This window comes from Heloderma suspectum, chromosome 2 (genome assembly GCF_057233095.1).
Source record: "Heloderma suspectum isolate Gila_16-S chromosome 2, 16-S_ref, whole genome shotgun sequence".
In the NCBI taxonomy this organism is placed as follows: Eukaryota; Metazoa; Chordata; class Lepidosauria; order Squamata; family Helodermatidae; genus Heloderma; species Heloderma suspectum.
The window spans coordinates 406,112,162-406,131,093 of record NC_139459.1 but is presented as its reverse complement, the minus strand read 5'-3'; the positions used below and the strand labels follow the sequence as shown (position 1 = coordinate 406,131,093).

General features: G+C 48.7%; 1 protein-coding gene across 1 annotated transcript; it reads left to right on the top strand.

Annotated features, from left to right (window-relative positions):
* The first annotated feature begins 4,150 nt into the window (after window positions 1–4,150).
* On the top strand, window positions 4,151–8,468 carry LOC146356750 (vomeronasal type-2 receptor 26-like). The gene is made up of 3 exons (XM_084830282.1): window positions 4,151–4,249; window positions 5,000–5,126; window positions 7,558–8,468. The coding sequence occupies exons 1-3, from the start codon at window positions 4,151–4,153 to the stop codon at window positions 8,466–8,468; spliced, it is 1,137 nt and encodes a 378-aa protein (XP_084686408.1).
* The last annotated feature ends 10,464 nt before the right edge of the window (window positions 8,469–18,932 follow it).

The following is an 18,932-nucleotide window of genomic DNA, read 5'->3' as shown; positions in this document are numbered from 1 at the left end:
CATCGAAGTCTTCTTCATACTTCTGTAGAAAACCTTTGGCCACTAGTCCTGCCTTGTAGCGTTCTGCTTTGCTTTCAGCACCTTGCTTTATTTGAAAGACCCAGTTGCACCCCATGGCTTTCTGGCCTGGTGGTAGTTTGGTTAAGATCCACTTCTTGTTCTTGTGCAGGGCTTCTGTTTTCTCTTGGGCTGCTTCCCTCAATCTGCTGGCCTCAGCCTACAGCATTTGTTCTATCTCCTTCCAAGATGACAGTTCATTGGGTGGTACCAATGCGAGATCTCTGCGAGATCAGAGGTGTTGAGCTGGTATGGCTTTGTTGGGTCGTGATGAGCATCTGAGCACTGGTTCTGGAATCTGATCTGCTGTTGCATTACCTTCCAGTACATCACTCTCGACATCTCCATCCTCTTCTTCAACTGTACTGCCTTTGGCCTCTGGTTCACCTCTTGAATCGCCTACCTCATCTTCCTGCTCCATATCTGGTTCAGGCTGTGTTTCTAGTGGTGAGGGCTCTGTGGTCCCATTTCTGTACTCCAGCGTGCTGGTGAGGGACTTGTATCCGTTGTCAGGCTTTTCTGTCTAATACAGTCCCTCTTTTGTCAACTCTATTTTGTTCGTCGAAATAGACCACGTGTGTTGTGTTGACTTCACCTGTGTTTAAATTCATCACTCTTTGGTTCCCAGAACATAGCCAATTAATACAGTCTCTTCTGCTTTGGTGTCTAACTTCTGCCTCTTTTGTTCTGCTATATAAATGTAGACTTTGCTCCCAAATACTCTCATGTGTTCCATGTTTGGGGCTCTATTGTGTCACAGCTGAAATGGTGTCTGCGGGGTGCCCCTGGTTGGCAATCTGTTCTGGAGATAGGTTGCTGTCATGATAGCATCTCCCCACAATCGTCCAGGTAGGTCTGCATCTGTCAGCATAGAACTTGACATCTCCAGGAGAGATCTCCACTTCCTTTTGGCAGTGCCATTCTGCTCAGGAGTGTACACCACACTCCCCCTTTGTGGTATGCCCTCTTCACCCGGGAACACTAAAGGTATTCACCACCATTGTCTGACTGCAGTGCCTGAGGTCTTTTGCCAAATCTGTTGCTGACCATGGTGATGTATTTCTTCAGCATGCTGTGGGTTTCACTCTTTTCCTTCAGTCGATGTGTTATGCAGCGTCTTGAACAGTCATCCACAAATATTCAAACTTATCTGTTCTTCCCCAACGGAGGGACACCGACTGGACCTCAGAGATCACCGTGCACAAGATCTAGCACTTTGGTGCTTCTATTTTCAATTCGAGTTGGAGAGGAGGGCCAGGCCCCCTTTGCCTTGACATAGCATATCCACCAAAATGTATTATCGCCCTCACTTTGCTTTTCCTTGATACGTGTTACAAGGTTTTTGTTCTGGAGTTCCAAGATCGCCTTTGTGTTGCAGTGCCAGAGACGTAGGCTGCTTTCATCTCCACCCACTTGGGCCACATTCGCTTGCTGACCTGAAAGGCTTAACTCATAGACACCTCCGTTTTCAAATGCTTGTGCACATAAAACATTGTTTTTGTGACTGCGCACTTTTTGTCCTCAGAGTGTATTGCAAACCTCTTGACTTAAGGCAGAAATACTTAGCATGTTGCAGTGAACCTCAGGAATGAAGAACACATCACTTACTATATACGCAACATTTTTATCAGGCAATTGTCCTTGTCATACTCCACTTCCTACACCTTGAATCTTCATAGTCCGTCCATTTGCTATTTGGACTTTTCTACAATGACTTTCACTACGTTGATTAGAAAAAATCACTGGACAAGGTGCTGTGGCTGGTGCATCCGCCACCTATGACCCACCTCTTTGCTTTTGACTCATTGTTGCTGGCTATGAGGTCTTGTGATCCAAAGGGAAATTATTTGCTCTTGTCCCAGCATTTTGAAAAACCTGCCTCTCCTGCTTCTTCTGTTTTCTGTGTTTAAAATGTTGGGAGCTAGTATTGATCAAGGGGTAGGGAGGTATGCATCCCTTACCTTGCCATCCGCGGGGGGTCCGCTGGGGGGAGGCGATCCGTTCCCCCCCCCCGGAATCCTCACCGGCCGGCTCCACTCCGCGGCAAATCTTTACGTAGCCTATCACGCGAAGGAACAGGGACGCAAATGGCATATTTGGCTATGCTCTACGCCATTTGCATCCGCAGTTACTCAGTCCAGCCAGCGATACGGCAATGGTGGCCATATCGCTGGGGCTTTGGAGCCGGTGGCAGGCAGGATCCGCCAGCAAGGACTTAGAGCCAGAGGAGGAGGGAGGAGATCCGATCCTCCATGGACTTCGGAGGGCCGGATTCAATAGAATCCAGCCTCATTGGGGTGCGTGGAGGATTTCCCCAACATCCCTATCAAGGGGTGGGAGTCTCTGTTGCTAGACGAAGGGCAGTCTTTCGCAAAATGTCCCTTGCCATCACAGTTAAAACAGTGCTGTGACTGGTTCTTGAATCTTCCCTTGAATGGGGCTCAAGTCTTGCAGCCACCTTGTGAATGATGCCAAAAATGGTAAACAAACAAACAAAAAACAACTGTCATTGGAAGCACAGGTGGCCTTGATAGCACAGAGCACCTTCCGTCGGCTTAAGAACATAAGAGCCCTGCTGGATCAGGCCAGGGTCCATCTAGTCCAGCATCCTGTTCACACAGTGGCCAACCAGCTGCCCACAGGACACCCACAAGCAGGACATGCATGCAACAGCATTTTCCCCAGCAGCTGGTGGACATAGGTGTGGCGTTCCTTCCTTCTCCTAGTGGGAATTCCCCTTCTCTAAGCCCTTTCTCACCCGCAGCAGGAACCCCCTTCTCTCTCACACACTGGTTTCACTGCCACCGGGACTTTTAAGGCTCGAGCCCAGCCTTTTACGCTATCCTCATGCTGGGAGGACACACAGACTTTACTCATAACCTTGCCCTGTTCCTTTTATACCTTCCCCTTACGCAGCCCAGAGCAGAAGGCGTGGGATTTAGAAACAAAGAAAGCTTTATTGATTACAGTAACATGTTGTTGAATAACAAACAAGTAATTCTTAATGGCTCTATTAGTATACAGTAGGTTCCCCCATGCACCACCCATCCCAAACAATCACTTCAGAAATCACCACAGACCCCCCTCTCGCTCCCTCCCAGTTCTCAGTCCCCAAATCCTGTCTCTCACAATCCTAATTCTGATCTTCTCTCTTCTAAAACCCTGTCTCATCACTAGCTCTGATCTTATCCCTCGCTAGGGGCATTTCTACACCAGCCTAAAACCTTGCATTTACAACGGGGCTTTCTGCTTCTGTTTTAAATGCAGGATCACCACTGACTCCCTTTACACCCGCTTCCTTTCCTCGCCTCCCTTCTCCCCATGTCTGAGTCTTCCACTATCTTCCATTGATCTCGCTCCTCTTCTTGCCGCTTCAGGTCTTTTCACGGAGGAAACTGAAGCGGAATGCAACGGGGTAATTTGACAGCTCATTGAGCAGGGGGTGGGACTCGATGGCCTTGTAGGCCCCTTCCAACCCTACAGTCTATGATTCTATCTGTGGTCTATTTAAAAACGGAACAAAGGGCATTTTGTGCAGGAGGGTCACGGCAGGGTCCAGCATCATGTAAAGAGCCCGCAAACTTCCATGAAGGAGCCATCTCAATCGCAGGATCAAAGCCCCGTGTGATGAAGCCCTAACTCCATCCGACTCTCTCAACACAGAGCAGTTTTATATCGCACACACACTTTGTCCCCTCTCTCACTCACGCCATCATCACACATGTGCGAATCCACTATGCTTCCCGTCCATCATCTCTCTCTCACCATAGACATGTTCACCATAAAACACAGCGACAGAACAGGAATACATAAACCATAGATGTATAACAGGAACACATTGCTATACTTACAGATTACACATATAGAGCTGTGTAACGTCACAATAGGCTCGGTCCATAGCTGAGGCTGACATACCAACCACGATCCTATCTGGACAGAAGAGGAGCCTAACTGCAGTTCTCTATGCTTTGGTAACCACTTGTTTGGATTTCTGCAACGCGTGTATGTTGTGCTGTTCTGAAAATGGGCACTGCAGCTGGTCCAAACTAGGGCAGCGAGATCGCTAAGGGGGCCTGGCCAGCATGGTCATATGATGCCAGCACTGTTCCATCTGCACTGGCTGCCAGTCCATTTCTGGGACAAAATCAGGGTGCTGGCATTGACGCAAACAGCCCGAAGAGGCTGCGGGCAGGTTAGCGGCAGGCGCGTCTCCTTCCACATCTCCCTGGCCGGGTGCTGAGGTCGTCCTCGGAGGCCCTTCAAAGGGTGCCCGTGCCGAAGGAGGTGAGGAAGGTGGCTACTACACCTGTGCACGCTCAGAGATTAAAACTACATAGCAACAGCATAAGCAAGTGAAGCAATTCAGTATGCATTAGCCATTTCCTGTAGACAAGCTTATCAGCAAAAACAAAAGCACATCTTCTTAAGCAACTCACTAAACTGGCATTTTCCGGTTTGTGGCACATCTCAACCCATCAACAATTCGTGGTTACGAGTTCTACGCACAAAGCAACACCTTCCACACTCCCCATGCCGCTCTGGCTCTGGCTTGGCCTTAATGTAGTTCCTCACGCTTGCAACATTCTTATCGCACTCTGGTCTTAGCCTCACAGACACACTTTTCCTAGTATTTTTCCACACTTCTCCACAAGCCTCCAGCTTATGGTTTTATATTATGTTTCACTATGTTATTGTATTTTATGCTACATACAGTCTTGCAAACTGCTCAGAGAGCTTCAGCTAATGGGTGGTATAGAAATGTGATAGATAAATAAATACCTCATCCCAGGCCAGCACGGGTCACAGGCCTCAGGGTAAACCTGTGGCTAGATGTCCTGTTGGTTTCTTTCAGCTCAGTGTCTCCTTTCAGCTCTGTGTCTCTTTTCTGAAGCTAAATTGCACTTAACACATTTTCCGTGACGGTCCTTCCTCCTGTGTCTAGCCCCTGCCTCATTCCAGGTGCGTGGAGAGCTGTCGCCCCGGATTCATGAAGGTGGTTCAGGAAGGACGGCCCGTTTGCTGCTACGACTGCGCTCCCTGCGCGGAAGGGACCATCTCCACCCAGGAAGGTGGGTGACTCCAAAGGAGAATGCAGCCGTGGGGAGGAGGGCAGAGACACCCCCAGTTGTTGTTTTTTTACTCAGTTGTACACACAGTTGTTGTTGTTTTTTTACTCAGCCGTGATAGGCTACATGAACATTTACGTAGCCTATCACGGTATTTTTAAAAAAACTAGCCGTGATAGGCTACGTAAATCTTTACGTAGCCTATCACTTTTTTTTTTTTTTTTAGTGGAAATGTCGGCGGTGGCAGCCGGTCAGAAGACCGGCCGCCGCTGCACCGCCGCCGGAGCTGCCGCCGCCAGGTAGATTCGCCCGAGGTAAGTCCCGTCCCAGGGGGTGGGCGGGGGGGGGGTGGCAGACCGTTTCGCCACCGATTTTGGGGGGCCGAATGTGCTGGCATTCGGCCTCCCCGAGATTCGTGGAGAAATTCTCTGACATCCCTAGGAAGGTATCAGATTGCCAAAGGCTGTTCTAGAGCATCCTTCCCCAACCTGGTGCCCTCCAGATGATTTGGACTTCAATTCCCATCAGCCCCAGCCAGCATGGTCAATGCCTAGGAATGCTTGGAATTGTAGTTCAAACATTCAGAGGGAACCAGTTTGGGGCAGGCTGTTCTAGAGCGTCCTCTTTTCCAGGATTCAGACAGAACATGGGATCCACCTAGGAACTCTACTACTGTTGCAGCATTTTAAACAGACTTAGAACTGCTTTATTTAGCATGAACAATTACCTCCTTGCCTCCTCACTTGGAGTCCCTTGGTGGAGCACATATGTTCTATCCTCATTCCGGAAAATGGGACGACAGTGGTCTGTAACGCTGACCTGTAATGTTGGGCGCTGCAGTCCGACGCATCTGGAGGGCACTGGGGAAGGCTGCTCTACAGACAAGAGAAGCGGGTGGCCCTGAATTGTTTGTCAGCAGTTTCCCACAACCCCACAGTCACCTCTGCACATCGTCTTCTCCATCCGGTCGACGTGGTTTCTCTGCTTTGGGAAGATGAGAATTCCACGTGCACGTTCTGCCTCCCTCGTGAGGATGTGGTGTCACGGCTTCGCTCATAATTTCCCTGCAGTTTCAGGCTTGGTTCCAAACTGTATAGCCTTAACTTAAAAAAAAACCCTGTAGGTTTTTTGCATATTGAATTATGATAACAGTAGGGACAGGCGGTGGGTGGGGGCCGTAATCAAGTGATGCTATAAACGTATGTCCCACATTTCAGATCAGAAGCAAAATAAATCCCCCCTTCTACTTAGATTAGACGTCTAACGTCTATTTCTTCAACAAAATCATTCCAGGGAGGCAGAATGAGGTTGGTACAATTCATACGGAGTTCCTGGTTCTGATGGGGAACTGGTACTTGATGCATGAGATCCCCTTGAACTCATGAGCAGGAGGACGAGGTAGCTCAAGTGTACACCTTGGATTGGGGAGAACTGAATTCTCCTCATTGAGGAGCTTAGGACTGGATAACTACTCACTATTTCTCACCTCCCCCAAAATCTCACAGACTAACTGCTAGTATAAAATGGGATAGCCACATGTTTACCACCCACCCACCCAGAGTACATTGGAGGAAGTGTAGAATCCACATTTAATAAAGAATATTGTTTCTGACCCTTGTTCTCTTCAGCAGTGTGGGTTCAGTGTATTTGCCACCCCACTGCAATTTGAACAACACATAAAACCTGCCTTATCCTGATTCACTTCACTGCTCCATCTGGCCCCACACTATCCTGTGGTCCCTGGCAGAGGTTCTTCAGTGAACATGTCCTTTCCACTAGGGATGTGCAAACTGACCCCCATCTGGGTTCTGCCCACCCCTGCCCCTGCTCACTGGTCCCTGGACTGTGTTCAAGCCCCTCCCATGCTCAGCAAGCAGCCTGCACTCACCCCAGAGGCCTTGTCAAGCTCCACGGTCACCATTTCTAAAAAAAAAAAAAAAGCGATCATTTTGGCACGTTTTTGTATGTGTGAAAATGCACAGTTTGCAAATGCGCATATTTTTGTGTGAAATGCGCATTTTTGTGAAGACACACATTAGTGTGTTTATGAAAATGTGCATTTTCGTAAAATACACATTTTCGCACATTGACATTTTCTTTCTCAAAAAATGGTGACCACAAAGCTAGACAAGGCTGCCGAGGTGAGTGCAGGCCATTCGCCGAGCACAGGCTGGGGACGAGCAGGGGCAGGGACTCAGTGAGTGGGGCTCGGGGGCGCAGGCAGGAGCAGGTCCACCGAATTCCTGGACTGAATCAGGAGCCCGTGCCATCCCTACTGTCTGCCCCATCACTGCCCTACTACAAGTTCTACTACCACCCTACTACAGTTCCCGACCTCTCCCAACCCCTTCCCCAATGCCCCTTGGCTCTCTTGGCTCTTGGGTATAAGCTTTCACCTTGGGACATAGAAAAGAGGTGTTACTTTTGTTTGCAGATGCAGACCATTGTAACAGGTGTCCGGAAGATCAGCAACCAAACAAAGACCGAGATGAATGTATCCCCAAGGTTATAAGTTTCCTGTCCTATGAAGAACCTTTGGGGGTCACCCTGGCTTCCTTTGCCCTATTCTTGTCCTTAACCACCGGCTTTGTGCTAGGAATCTTCATAAAATTCCTTGAAACCCCAGTAGTGAAAGCCAACAATCGCGACCTCTCCTACATTCTCCTCATCTCCCTCCTGCTTTCCTTCTTGTCCTCCTTCCTCTTCATCGGCCTGCCAAGGAAAGCGACCTGCCTTCTCCGACAAACGGCCTTCAGCATCATCTTCTCAGTTGCTGTCTCTTCTCTGTTGGCCAAAACCATCACTGTGGTGCTGGCCTTCCTGGCCACAAAGCCAGGAAATAGGGTGAGGGGATGGCTGCGGAAGAGTTTGGCCAACTACATTGTCATATCCTGTTCTGGTGTCCAAGTTGTCATCTGCACCATCTGGCTGGCCATCTTTCCACCCTTCCCTGATATTGACTTGTACTCCCAGCATGGAGAGATCCTATTGCAGTGCAACGAAGGGTCTGCCACCATGTTCTATGCTGCCCTTGGCTACATGGGCTTCCTGGCTGCCATCTGCTTCACGGTGGCTTTCCTAGCCAGGAAGCTGCCCGGGGCCTTCAATGAAGCCAAGCTGATCACCTTCAGCATGCTGGTCTTCTGCAGCGTGTGGGTGTCCTTTGTGCCCACCTACCTGAGCACCAAGGGGAAATACATGGTGGCCGTGCAGGTCTTCTCCATCTTGGCCTCCAGTGCTGGGTTGCTGGGATGCATCTTTCTTCCCAAGTGCTACATTATTGTACTGAGGCCTGAGCTGAATACAAAGGAGCATCTAACAACCAAAAATAAAGAGGGCATCTGATTCTTTTGGAATTGCTTTGTAGGGGTGTCATTGATCAAGCATCTGCCTCCCTCCACCTCCATGGATGTTTACAGTAATGTACAATTATTTCTAATAGTGGTGGTGGTGGTGGTAGTAGTAGTAGTAGTAATAATAATAACAATAATAATAATAATAATAATAATAATATTTCTATACCGCCCCATAGCTGAAGCTATAAATGTAGAATATAATTATTCTACAATTATATATATATATATATATATATATATATTTGTTGTTGTTGTTTATTCAGTCAGTCGCTTCCGACTCTTCGTGACTTCATCGACCAGCCCACCCCAGAGCTTCCTGTCAGCCGTCGCCACCCCCAACTCCCCCAAGGTCGAGTCCGTCACCTCCAGAATATCATCCATCCACCTTGCCCTTGGTCGGCCCCTCTTCCTTTTGCCTTCCACTTTCCCTAGCAGCAGCATCTTCTCCAGGATGTCCTGTCTTCTCATGATGTGGCCAAAGTATGTCAGTTTTGCCTTTCATATCCTTCCCTCAAGTGAGCAGTCTGGCTTTATTTCCTGGAGTATGGACTGGTTTGATCTTCTCGCAGTCCAAGGCACTCTCAGAATTTTCCTCCAGCACCACAGTTCAAAAGCATCTATCTTCCTTCGCTCAGCCTTCCTTATGGTCCAGCTCTCGCAGCCATAGGTTACTACGGGGAAGACCATTGCTTTAACTATGCAGACCTTTGTTGTCATATATATACATATATATATATATATATATATATATATACATATATATACACACACACACACACACACACATATACATGCACACACACACTCACATGCATGCACACACACACACACATACAAGCCATGAGATAAACTGGGCAATAATTCTTTAATACAGAAGTGCTGTTGCACAAATACTGATTAATTTAATTTTAAAATGACCAATTAGGATGGGAAGTTTTAAAAACATGGCTGCTAAGGTGGATCATACTGCATCCTTACCTGCACATAGCTGCTGCAGTGTGGGAACTTGATTGCAATTCCACTTGCAGGTGACAAGTGCAAACAGCCAGCAGTCGTCTCACTGCAATGTGGCCTTGGGATTTGGTCTGGTAGTTTGTGAGGTTTGGAGGAAGTGCCAGGGAAGGCTTAATGGGAAAGGAAACTGATCCTAAAAGAAACACAGGAAAAAAACATTACTACACATTTTAATGAAAATGTGTGTGTGTGTGTATATGTGTGTGTGTGTGTGTGTGTGTGTATATATATATATATATATATTTCATCCATATTCAGAGAAAATTCTTGAAAGCTACTTCCAGAATACTTCTTTCTTTTTTTTGGTCAGAATCACAATTGGCTTTGTTAGGATAATTGTTGGACTTTATATCTTTGGAAGTGGGTTGTCAAGTATGATTTGACCAGCAGCCCGAGGCTCAACCCCACAGGGTTTTCATTAGATGACAAATCAAGTTCAACAAATAGGATTAGCAATTAGCAATCACCTAGCACTTGTGGTTTGCAAAATGCTTTTCTATGTTTCTCAAGGAAGCTATTGGATTCTTCTCAGCTGCTTTCACAAAAGTTGTGCTCCATTTCCCATCAAGAATTACTCTTTATCAAATAAAGTTGTTTAGGGTGCTGCGTGCTGTGCAGTCGCAAGGTTATGCTCAAAATCCTACAAGCTAGGCTTCAGCAGTATGTGAACCAAGAACTACTGGAAGTACAAGCTGGATTTCGAAGAGGGAGAGGAACTAGAGATCAAATCGCCAACATTCGCTGGATCATGGAGAAAGCAAGAGAACTCCAGAAAAAGTCTATTTCTGCTTCATTGACTATGCTAAAGCTTTTGATTGTGTGGATCACAACAAACTGTGGCAAATCCTTAAAGAGATGGGAGTACCAGACCACCTTACCTGTCTCCTGAGAAACCTGTACGAGGGTCAAGAAGCAACAGTAAGAACCAGACATGGAACAACCGATTGGTTCAAAATTGGGAAAGGCGTACGACAAGGCTGTATATTGTCCCCCTGCTTATTTAACTTATATGCAGAGTACATCGTGAGAAACGTCGGGTTGGATGAATCACAGGTCGGAATTAAGATTGACGGGAGAATTATCAACAACCTCCGATATGCAGACGATACCACCCTAATGGCAGAAAGCGAAGAGGATCTCAAGAGCCTCTTGTTGAGGGTGAAAGAGGAGAGTGCAAAAGCTGGTTTGAAACTCAACATTAAAAAAACTAAGATCATGGCATCTGGCCCGATCACTTCCTGGCATATAGAAGGGGAAGAAATGGAAGCAATGGCAGATTTTATTTTCTTGGGCTCCAAGATCACCGCAGACGGTGACTGTAGCCATGAAATTAAAAGACGCTTGCTCCTTGGGAGGAAAGCTATGGCACACCTAGACAGCATAGTAAGAAACAGAGACATCACCTTGCCGACAAAGGTCCGTCTAATCAAAGCTATGTTTTTCCCAGTAGTAATGTATGGCTGTGAGAGCTGGACTGTAAGGAAGGCTGAGCGCTGAAGAATCGATGCTTTCAAACTGTGGTGGTGGAGAAGACTTCCGAGACCCCTGGGCTGCAAGGAGGTCAAATCAGTCAATCCTAAAGGAAATCAACCCTGACTGCTCACTGGAAGGACATAGACTGAAGCTGAAGCTGAAATATTTTGGCCACCTAATGCGAAGAGAAAACTCCCTGGAAAAGACCCGGGTGCTGGGAAAGATCGAAGGCCAAAGGAGAAGGGGATGGCAGAGGATGAGATGGCTAGATAGCATCACCGATGCAATGAATATGGACTTGAGCACACTCCAGGAGAGAGCGCAGGACAGGAAGGCCTGGCGTGCTGTGGTCCATGGGGTCACGAAGAGTCGGACACGACTGAACAACTGAACAACAAATTTGTTTATTGGTTATTCATTTTTAATAACATGTATATACTGTTTAATATTAAAAATCTCGAAGAGATCACATTCCAATATTAAAAATCACATTTAAATAAAATATTAAAATACTAATATCATACTGCCCTTATACATACAAGTCTATGGTGCGACCACATTTGGAATACTGTCCACAGTTCTGGTCACCACACCTAAAAAAAGATACTGTACAGCTGGCAAAAGTGCAGAAAAGGGCCACTAAAATGATGAAGGGGCTGGAGTGACTCCCCTAGGAGAGAAGGTTACAACAGCTGGGATTGTTTAGCTTGGAAAAAGGAGGGTGAGGGGAGACATGCTAGATAGGGATGTCAGAGAATTCCACCACAGATTGAAATGGGATCAAATCGCCTTCACTCCGTATCACGGAATCCTCCGAGGAACGGCATGACGAGGTTCCGTGGAGCCGGCGCTCACGCGGCTCCTTTTATTTTTGTCCGCAAAATGGCGGAATTTATAAAGATACTTCTGGAATAAAATCCATAAATCGGAAGGATAGAATGCGAATGGGTTTCCCATATGTTAAGATAATAAATGAGTATTTTCCTTGCGACCACACGACTGTCTTTTGCTGAGTCGCGAAGTGCACGTAAATCCTCAATCTTTTTTTTTAATTGTCTGTGGAGGTGAGGGCAGGTGAGGGCAGGTGACTGAGATCCCTCCAGGCCACCCCCCCACCGGGAAGATAAGGTCATCGACGGGAGGGAACTCAAGGGAGGAGGGAGGAGAGGGGAGGGGAGGGAGACCAACCGTTTCTCCCACCTTCACTTCGGTCACCACTCACTTCACTTGCTCGAGACGAGAGGCGCTGCTGCTGCTGCACAGAGTGTCCGCAGCTGGGAAGTGCGGCCCTGGTCCTATGGCACTGCTCAGCCTCTATTACAGTGAAGGCGTGTTCTTTGATATACTTTACATGAATGTGCCCCTATTCAGTGATTTTGTGGTGGCATATGGTGGGGGAAGGCCAGCAGCAAAGGACTCCATCCCCCAGCAGCCTGTGTTTTGGGCTGAGAAGGACTCCATCCCCCAGCAGTCTGTGTTTGGGGCTGAGAAGGACTCCGTCCCCCAGCAGTGTGTGTTTGGGCCTGAGAAGGACTCCATCCTCCAGCAGCGTGTGTTAAGGCCTGAGAAGGACTCCATCCTCCAGCAGCCTGTGTTAAGGCCTGAGAAGGACTCCATCCTCCAGCAGCCTGTGTTTTGGGCTGAGAAGCCTTGTCCATACTCCCACAAGGCTGTGGTGCTGGAGAAGACTCTTACGAGTCCCCTGGACTGCAAGGAGGTCCAATCAGTCAATCCTAGAGGAAATAAACCCTGAGTGTTCATTGGAAGGAGAGATACTGAAGCGGAAGCTCCAATATTTTGGCCACCTAATGTGAAGAAAAAACTCTCTGGAAAAGACCCAGATGCTGGGAAAGACTGAAGGCCAAAGGAGAAGGGGAGGGCAGAGGATGAGATGGCTAGATAGCATCACCGATGCAATGAACATGAACCTGAGCACGATCCGGGAGAGAGCGCAGGACAGGAAGGCCTGGCGTGCTCCTGGCGTGCTCTGGTCCATGGGGTCACGAAGAGTCGGACACGACTGAACGACTGAACAACAACAAAGCTGGTGTACTGACTGTTTATTGGCTATTGGCTTGGTAAGCTGATGTACTGACTGTTTCATTGGTTACTGGCAAGAACAATAGAAGTGATAAAGTATAAAAGGCTTTTGCACACGTGCTTCAGGGTCCAGACTGCTCTGAACCCGTTTTGCAAAATGATCAATAAAATAGTGTTGGATCCACTGCTGCCTGCCTGGCATCCCTTTCTTCCAACCGAAAGCAAGAACTTTTTATCTAACAATTTGGTTCCGTGACTCGGATCCTTCTTCGGGGTGCATCCCCTTCGTGCTGAGCCGAGGGGCTGCGGAGGAGGAGTGGCCACAGGCGGTTGTTTTGTACTGCCTTCTCCTCACGTTGTCGGCGAAGGCACTTGGGGACCAACGCCAGAGGGAGAGGGAGACATGATCACTCCTTTTTGGCACCGGCAGTGGATCAATAAGCAGCTGGACGCGGCTGTGAGTGGGACAGAGGAGGCCTTGGGGTAAGTGAAACAGTTTACTTTAGGGGACACATGCGTGATGGTGGTACATTTGTGATTGTGTGAAACGCCTACGGTCGAAGCGAGTGAGGAGCCTTGATCTGCATTTCCCTATCCCGGTGACGGGCTGGGTCAGAGGAGGGCGAAGCACGAGATTTGTTGAGTGAAATCCCACCGTCATGGGCGGGTCCCAATCCAGGCCCACAGGAGAGTCCCATACGCCCTTGGAGTGTTGTTTGCGCAACTGGTCACATTTCAAACAAGATTATGGAACTAAAATGACGAAGGATCATCTTGTCCTTCTTTGTACCAGGGAATGGCTGACATTGGAGCCCAAATGGCCACCTGGGGGGTCTTTTGACCCGACTTTAGTTTCTGATGTACGTATAATAGTAACGCAGAGGGGAAGTTGGGATCAGTTCCCCTATATTGATTCATGGGCAACTTGCATACCCCTTGGCGGCAAGCCCGCCCCGTGGGTAGTTAAATGTATGTGTTTGGCCCTCCCTGTGATAACTGAAAAAAAATTAATAAGGAAGGGACCACCTAGGGTGGTAGCTAGCTATGGCCCCCGAGGATCCATTACTTCCTCCTCCCTACGGGACGGCTGTCGTGGGGGGACAACGCCCACTCCAGCCTCCATTTCCTCTGAGGGAGCCTGCCTAAGGGTTGCAACCATTACAAATTCCCAAGGGAGACCCTCCTCGTGAGCCAAGGTCCAGCCCCGAGTCTGACTGAGATCGAGGACACTTTCCAAGATCGTTTGGATGCCCTCGAGAAAAATCTTAAAGAGATAAAGGGTGCTTGGGGGCCTCAAACCCAGGAAAAGGCGCCTGATAAAGAGGGGGAAACAAAAGGAGGGCCTAATTACAATTTACGAAAGGAACCTCAGCCACCAGTAAAATTGACATTCCCTATTAGAGAGGTCCCCGATCCTACCGCCCAACACCCCCAGGGAACAATGTTTGTTTACGTCCCCTTTACGATGTCTGATTTGTACAATTGGAAACAGTTCAATCCTCCCTTTGAGGAGGACCCTGGTCCATTGTTGTCCTTAATGGAAAATGTGAGGCTCACACACAATCCTACCTGGGACGATACACAAATGTTGTTAAACACTTGTTTCCTTAGTCAAAAACCGACTATTCTTGCGGGGGCACGGACCAGATTTAGAGAAGAGAACCCACAGGCGACTGAAGAGCAGGTGGCAGAGGTTTTGCCCATTGGGAGGCCTGATTGGGGAGTGGCCACGGCAGTGCAAAGGCAATTACATGCCGAGTACTTTCAGCTTGTTTTAGCGGGCATGAAACAGGCCGCTCGAAGGGCCCCCAATCTGCAAAAGGTCTTGATGTTAAAACAGGACAGAGGCGAACCCCCCGCCGTTTTCCTCCAAAGGCTGAGAGAAGCCTTTGCTAAATATACTGATATCGACCTAAATGACCCAAATAACCTACGAATTCTCACAACGCAGTTTGTAGGAAATAGCTGCCAAGATATCCGAAAAAAATTACAAAAAGTCAAAGGAGGACTGGTGGCTGATTTGGGAGTCCTGGTTGAAGTAGCCCAGAAGGTCTATGAGAGACGAGAGGAGGAAGAAGAAAAAGAAAAAGGTAAGAGGCAGGTGAAACTACTTGCTGCCATTCTCAGGCCAGAACAAGGAGGGATTAAGGAGGGTGGAAAGGGGAACAGAAAAGGGCCTCCCTTAGGAAAGGATCAGTGCGCTTTTTGTAGAAAGATTGGACACTGGAAGCGAGACTGTGAAGCCCTAAAACAGAAAGAGAAAGAAAGCAGGGGGGAAGAGCAAAAGGTGTTGTATGAACAAGAAAGAGATGAGGACAGACCGGGGTCCGGCCCCCTCTTGGCCGTCTCCGAGGCAAGACAGGACCCCATGGTCAAAATTAGAGTTGGGAGCCGCTCCTACGATGCCCTCGTAGACACAGGTGCTGCCTTGTCCATACTCCCCCTTAACAAGCCACCAACGGGAAGTGGGGGAACTACCACCATAATGGGGGTCGAAGGAAGGGCAACGCAAGTGCCCCTTTCTCGTCCTTTGTTTACCAAAGTTGGGAAAACACACCTAGAACACACGTTTGTCTGTACCTCCTCCTGTCCGGTGGCATTGTTAGGGAGGGACTTATTGACTAAGCTCCAAATTGAGATCACTTTCACTCCTGATGGAAGAATGGAAGTACAACTCCCTAAGCAACAGAGCAGTAACTATTAAATGGCCCTTTTTAAAGCCATTGAGGAACCCACCTCAGAGGCAAATGAAGACTGGTGCTTAATAGAAAACAGAGTCAATCCTCTGGTTTGGGCCGGGGTTGGAGGGGCCTCTCGTGCCAAATCGGCAGCACCATACAAAATTCCTCTCAAGGAAGGGGCGAAACCAGTTCATGTGAGGCAGTATCCCCTTTCCTGCCAAGGGAAGCTGGGTCTACAACCAGTAATAACGAAGCTCCGAGAGGAAGGTTGACTCATCGAGATAATATCCCCCTACAACACGCCCATACTCGCTGTGTCAAAAGGGGGGGCAAGGGGTTTCGCCTTGTGCAAGACCTCCGCCTCATTAACCAGCAAATGGAGGCCCCCCACCCTGTGGTCCCTAACCCACACACCCTTCTCATAAGAATTCCAGAAGATCATGCATGGTTCACCGTCATAGACCTAAAAGATGCTTTCTTTAGCATCCCACTCCACCCTGACTTGAGGCCTTTGTTCGCCTTTGAGTGGGAGAGCCCAGAGAGTGAGTCAAAGGTTCAATTAATATGGACAGTGATCCCTCAGGGGCTCAATCTTTCATCTTTGGCCAGCCGCTTCAAAAGGACCTCGAGCCTTGGGTCCATCAGCACCTTGAGGTGCATCTCCTCCAGTACTGTGACGACCTCCTGATTTCAGCCAAGGCCAAGGATATGTGCCTTAATGGAACAATTTCCCTCCTTAATCATCTAGCAGAGGGGGGCTATAAGGTGTCAAGGGAGAAGGTGCAGCTAGTCCGACCAACTGTAAAATTCCTAGGTTACCACTTAGCCAAGGGGACCCGAAGCTTGGGATCAGAAAGAGTCGAAGTCATTCGTGACACCCCTGTCCCTACATCCCCCCGTGAGCTAAGGGCCTACCTGGGATTGACTGGATTCTGTCGGCTATGGATAGCCGACTATGGGGAAATAGCATGGCCACTATATGAGGCGCTGCAGAAAGATAAATTAGATAAATGGAAATGGACTAAAGAAATGAATAAGTCTTTCCTCAGCCTTAAAGCTGCCCTTGTGTCACCACCAGCCCTCGCCATGCCAAATCCCAGTCGACCGTTTAGACTCTATGTGAATGAGAATAAGGGCGTAGCCTCGGGGGTACTCTGCCAATGGACGGGCCCTTCCTGGAGGCCAGTAGGCTACTACTCCAAAGTCTTTGATGTTGTGGCACGAGGATGGCCAAGCTGCTTGAGAGTGGTAGCAGCGACAGCCCTAATCTGCACTGAAGCTGAAAAAATGACAATGGGGGGGACCATCGAGGTCTGGGTGCCATATGGGGTGCCGCAAATCCTAGGGTCCGGGGGAGGAAGCAAATTCCTCAACCCAGCTCGGCATTCCCGATATGAAATAGGTTTACTAACAAACGAAAGCATCACTTTCAAGGCTTGCTCTAGCTTCAACGTTGCCACCCTGTTACCAGCAATACAGGCCACACGTGGGCCGGGGCTCCCAGATCATGACTGTCTTGAAGTACTAGACTTGGATACCAAGGGTTGGCCAGATCTTGAAGATGAACCGTTAGAAGGAACCGAAGATTTGTTTGTAGACGGGTCCAGTTATATGCTAGGCAGGAAGCGTTACACAGGGGCGGCTGTCGTCACCCAAAGCGAGAGTGTCCATGAAGAACGACTGCCTCCTCATTTCTCCGCCCAGTCCGCTGAACTGGTGGCCCTGACAAGAGCTTTGCAGGCAGGCAAAGGAAAGTGGGTAAACATTTACACTGACAGTAAAAATGCTTTTGCCGTTGTGCACGCCCATGGACATTTATGGAAAGAGAGAGGATTCCTTACAGCAAATGGATCCCCAGTTGCCAATGGCGGCTTAATCGTGGACCTTTTAGATGTCCTCCAGTTACCCTTACAAGTGGCAGTTATCCATGTCCGAGCCCATGGAAGGGAAAAAGAGGAAAAGTGGAAGCAAGGAAATCAAAGAGCTGATGAGGCTGCAAAGAGAGCAGCCAGGGAAGGAACCCAAGGAACATTCCTTGTCTTACCCAGAAGGGGAGAGTGCCCCACATACTCCCCCTCTGAGTTGCAAATGGCACAAGAACACAAAGTGAGTCCCTGCGACGATGGATGAATCCAGATGACGGATGGAAGACTGCTTCTCCCGCAGACCCTGCAGGGAGTTATCCTAGAACAAGTGCATCATTCTCTTAGACACCCTGGGGCATCAGCCATGATTGACTATTGCAAAAGGCTATTTGTCTCTCCTGGCCTAACTGTGTGAGCCCATCAACTAGCCGCAACCTGCAAAGTCTGCCAGAAAACTAACTCCTCCAGGGCACTCCCTCCACCAAAAGGAGGGCGACCATGGGCATACTATCCCTTCCAGAGGGTACAGATTGATTTTGCTGAAATGCCACCGTGTAGGGGTTACAGGCATTTGCTTGTAATAGTGTGTCAAATGACGGGGTGGGTAGAAGCATTCCCATGCAGGAACTGTCAAGCAAAAACTGTAGTTGCTAAATTGTTACAGGAGGTGGTGCCCAGGTTCTCCTTGCCTGAAGTTATAGAATCCGACCAGGGCTCACATTTCACCTCAGCTATTACGCAAGGGTTGGCACGAGCCCTGGGGGGTAGAGTGGCACCTACACTGCCCCTGGAGACCCCAGGCGAGTGGGCAAGTTGAAAGAACCAATCGGAGTCTTAAAGAGACTCTAACCAAGCTCCAGCAAGGGGTAAAACTCACTTGGGTTGAGGCTCTGCCAATAGCTCTGACAAAGCTTCGAAAAATGCCAAGAAAAGACATAAAGCTGTCCCCCTTCGAGCTAATGTTTGGATTCCCGCCTTGGGTACACTGCAGAAGGAGGGAGAAGGTCAAATGGGAGATGGGAGATCAAATGTTAAGGGGCCAGTTGACTTCTCTACAGCCTGTTCTTTCACAGCTCCGGGCCTACTCTGTCCCGTTCCAGAGATTGCCGCTAGATGCTCCCATCCATCTTTTCCAACCAGGAGATGAAGTATTGCTGAAAAAGTGGAATAAAGAAGCTTTAATGGAGGGGTGGGAAGGACCCTACCTAGTGGGACCAACCGGCCATTCATGTGTAAAACTTGTAGGTTCTAGCAAATGGACACATTGCAGCCAGTTGAAGCCATTTAGACGACCCCTGCTTCCTCCTGCCACCCGGAAAGAACAGGAGGACACGGGCAACGGTCCTCGGCTCCCTGGCACCCCCCCGGAAGCTGCCAGGG